The 3542-nt window shown below is 61.8% G+C and overlaps 1 protein-coding gene across 1 annotated transcript; it reads left to right on the top strand.

Annotated features, from left to right (window-relative positions):
• Nucleotides 1-2743, top strand: GBX2 (gastrulation brain homeobox 2). The gene is made up of 2 exons (XM_065917023.1): nucleotides 1-546; nucleotides 1594-2743. The coding sequence occupies exons 1-2, from the start codon at nucleotides 21-23 to the stop codon at nucleotides 2115-2117; spliced, it is 1050 nt and encodes a 349-aa protein (XP_065773095.1). The 5' UTR covers nucleotides 1-20; the 3' UTR covers nucleotides 2118-2743.
• Nucleotides 2744-3542: the final 799 nt, after the last annotated feature.

Here is a 3542-nt window from a genome sequence, read left to right as displayed (position 1 = left end):
GGCCTCTCCCGAGCGCGTCTATGAGCGCAGCGTTCCCGCCGTCGCTGATGATGATGCAGCGCCCGCTGGGGAGTAGCACCGCCTTCAGCATAGACTCACTGATCGGCAGCCCGCCGCAGCCCAGCCCCGGCCATTTCGTCTACACCGGCTACCCGATGTTCATGCCCTACCGGCCGGTGGTGCTGCCGCCGCCGCCGCCGCCGCCGCCCGCGCTCCCCCAGGCCGCGCTGCAGCCGGCGCTGCCGCCCGCGCACCCGCACCACCAGATCCCCAGCCTGCCCACAGGCTTCTGCTCCAGCTTGGCCCAGGGCATGGCGCTCACCTCCACGCTCATGGCCACGCTGCCCGGCGGCTTCTCGGCGTCCCCCCAGCACCAGGAGGCGGCCGCCGCTCGGAAGTTCGCGCCTCAGCAGCTGCCCGGCGGCGGCGGCAACTTCGACAAGGCGGAGGCGCTGCAAGCCGACGCGGAGGACGGCAAAGGCTTCTTGGCTAAGGAGGGCTCGCTGCTGGCCTTCTCCGCGGCCGAGGCTGTGCAGGCGTCGCTCGGTGAGTCGGCGGCGCGCGCGACCCGGGCGCGGGGGCGCGCCAGCTCCGGGTTCCCTCGGGGGAACAGAGGGAACGGAGGCCATGCCCCCGTGGGACCCCCGCCCCCTGCTCCCCCGGCCAGAGGAGCGGGAAGATGGGGCCGAGCTGCGCCAGCGGGGCCTGCGCGGGGACGGGGGCGGGGAGCGTCTTTTAGAGCCACCCAATAAGTGGGGGGTGGGGGGTAAGAGGGGCGTGCATTTAGCGCCCCGGGGCCAGCTGCTGCGGGGAGACGCAAATCTCTCCGCCGGCGAGGTTGGCGGAGTCTTGCACGCCGCCCAGCCCCCGGCGCTGTGACCTGGGGTCCCGGGTAGGTTTCAACCTCGAGGGCAAGAGGGTTGGGCTGCGCATCTCTGCAGTGCGTGTGCCTGAGGGCGCCCAAACCTATTAACCCCCCTTTACCGGACTTGTCGCTTGCCTGGGGGAACGGCGTGAGTGTGCTGGGGTGTCTGGTGGGAACTTCTCCTAAGGCTACGAAACTTCCCTTTGACCAAAACCCGACACTGTCTGGGGTCTCCACCCCCTCTGCGCCCCCACTCCCCGGCTCTGGATGCGAAGAAATTGAAGTTCACCGAATTTTCAGGCTGGGTGGGGGGTGGGGGTGGGTGGAGAGGGGGCAGGCAGGATGAATGGTGAACTCCGCCTCAGCCTTCACCCAGCCCCCTCCCCAGGGACAAAGAGGACGCTCTCTCGGGCCTCGCGCCGCCTGCTAACTTCTGCCTTAAGCTGCGGGAGACTGGGAGGGTGCGGAGGAGGCCCGGCGGCCCCTTGAGTGATGGTTCTGGGCAAAGGGCCGTCGCCTGTACTGTCGCCTCCTCTCCCCTGAGCTTTCTCACGCCTCCCCTCCCCTCTCTACCCCTCAAAGGCCAGGAAATCACAATGTGTTAATGTCATAGAAAGACAATCCGCTAAGGGGGGTGGGTGGGGGGGAAATGCCCGAGTGACGGTGGGAACGGGGAAGGAAGGCCAGTGTGCGAAATGTAATAAAACGCCGTTTGGTTTTGCTTTCAGTCGGGGCTGTCAGAGGGCAAGGGAAAGACGAGTCAAAGGTGGAAGACGACCCGAAGGGCAAGGAGGAGAGCTTCTCGCTGGAGAGCGATCTGGACTACAGCTCGGATGACAATCTGACTGGCCAGGCGGCTCACAAGGAGGAGGACCCCGGCCACGCGCTGGAGGAGACCCCGCCGAGCGGCGGCGCCGCGGGCAGCACCACGTCCACGGGCAAGAACCGGCGGCGGCGGACTGCCTTCACCAGCGAGCAGCTCCTGGAGCTGGAGAAGGAGTTCCACTGCAAAAAGTACCTCTCGCTGACCGAGCGCTCGCAGATCGCGCACGCCCTCAAACTCAGCGAGGTGCAGGTGAAAATCTGGTTCCAGAATCGCCGGGCCAAGTGGAAACGGGTGAAGGCCGGCAATGCCAATTCCAAGACAGGGGAGCCCTCCAGGAACCCCAAGATCGTCGTCCCCATACCCGTCCACGTCAGCAGGTTCGCTATCAGAAGTCAGCATCAGCAGCTGGAGCAGGCCCGGCCCTGAGCCCAGGGCGCACCAGGGCCTGGACCACCGTGGGGAAGCCACATGCGGGGAGGGGACCCATGGCGGGCTGCACCATGTCTGAGGCAAGACGCAGTCACCCCCCAACTTGGACATCGCAAGCAAATCGAGAGTATATCCATTAACGAGCTCGAAAGACTGCTTTTGAAGGAGCTACAGCTACACCTGGAAGACACACTAAAATATTTATTATTCTATCCTACTTTGTACATAGATATCTATATAGATTGGATCTCAGCTGCCGTATTTTGAAAGTTATAGGACCAAACTGCCCAGTAACCTCCTCCACCTACATTCCCTGAAGAAAACAAAGCCTCCTCTGCAACTTGCCACGCACAGCAGCCTCCTTTCCACACTTTTCCAAAGGTAAACATCACGTGCAAGGACAAACACTGGGGTCGCCACTTATTTTTGTTTCTGTTCTGGCTTTTTTAGTTGACTGAGAAGCAGACGTTTTAGGGAGCAGCCTGGAAATTCGCTTTGCTTTGGTTTTGCCTGGCTTTCTTTCCTGGGTTGCATATCCTATGAGCCCTGTCTGAAGCACGTCTCCGTTGTGTTTAATTTATTTCAATGTAGTTTATTTTTCCTATAAGTTATGACATTAAAACAATCTCAGTCTTGTGAATAATAAAAAAAAAAAAAAAGAAAGAAAGAAAAGGAGCGAGAAAAAGAGAAAAAGACCAATTCTTGGGTCTCATAAGTATGTCTAGATTTGACTGTTTAGAGGCACCCCCCTGCCCGCCCTGGCCGAGCAGCTGGTCTGAGACCAGCACGGTGTGAACACCCCCTGTCCGGGGCCGCCTCAAGCTGGAGGGACCAGAGCCATCCAGCAGCTCACCAGGTTTTAAATAGAGCAATAGCTCCAACTGGGTTACCAATTCGAGAAAACCTAATTTCCACCTTAGACATCTAAACCTCTTCCCTTCTGTTCAGCCTAACCAATATCTGGGAAGCTGGCCAACTTTGGCCAGAGGAGGAGGTGGGCGCCGGAGGAGGGTCAGTGAGTGCGGGTATGGGTGGCTTTGCATAAAGTCTTCATTCCCTAAATCGACGACCGCCTGGGTAGGGGACACGTTTCCCCACCTGAAAAGAAGCGGTGCCCGCTCGCGGCGCAGTGCCCAGCGCCGAGAGATCGGGTTCGGGGTGCGATCTTACCGACAGGGGCAGATACCCAGCTATCGGAGCCGGCTTCCGGGCAGCGGGGCTGGGAGGCGGAGGCTGGCTGCGGGCGCCCGCGGGCCGGCACCTCCCTCTCCGGGCGGGGTCGTAGGGGGGCGGGACCCGACCACCGCCCCAGCCCGAGGAACGCCAGCCAGTTGCGGGAGGTCGGCTCGCGGTGCGGGGTGAGCCCTGGGCACCTCCCCGCCTCGGGGGTGGGCTGCAGCCCGCCCGGCGACGGAGGGGCAG

The sequence above is a fragment of the Muntiacus reevesi genome, chromosome 1 (genome assembly GCF_963930625.1).
Source record: "Muntiacus reevesi chromosome 1, mMunRee1.1, whole genome shotgun sequence".
Lineage (NCBI taxonomy): Eukaryota > Metazoa > Chordata > Mammalia > Artiodactyla > Cervidae > Muntiacus > Muntiacus reevesi.
Note: the sequence above shows the minus strand (reverse complement) of the source record. Positions and strands in the feature narration are given on the sequence as shown.

Bases quoted from the DNA above. Each gene is read 5' to 3' on its own strand.
- GBX2 (XM_065917023.1), top strand. From the start codon at position 21: ATGAGCGCAGCGTTCCCGCCGTCGCTGATGATGATGCAGCGCCCGCTG. The intron at 547-1,593 runs GTGAGTCGGCGG...TTTTGCTTTCAG, and splicing joins GGCTGTGCAGGCGTCGCTCG to TCGGGGCTGTCAGAGGGCAA.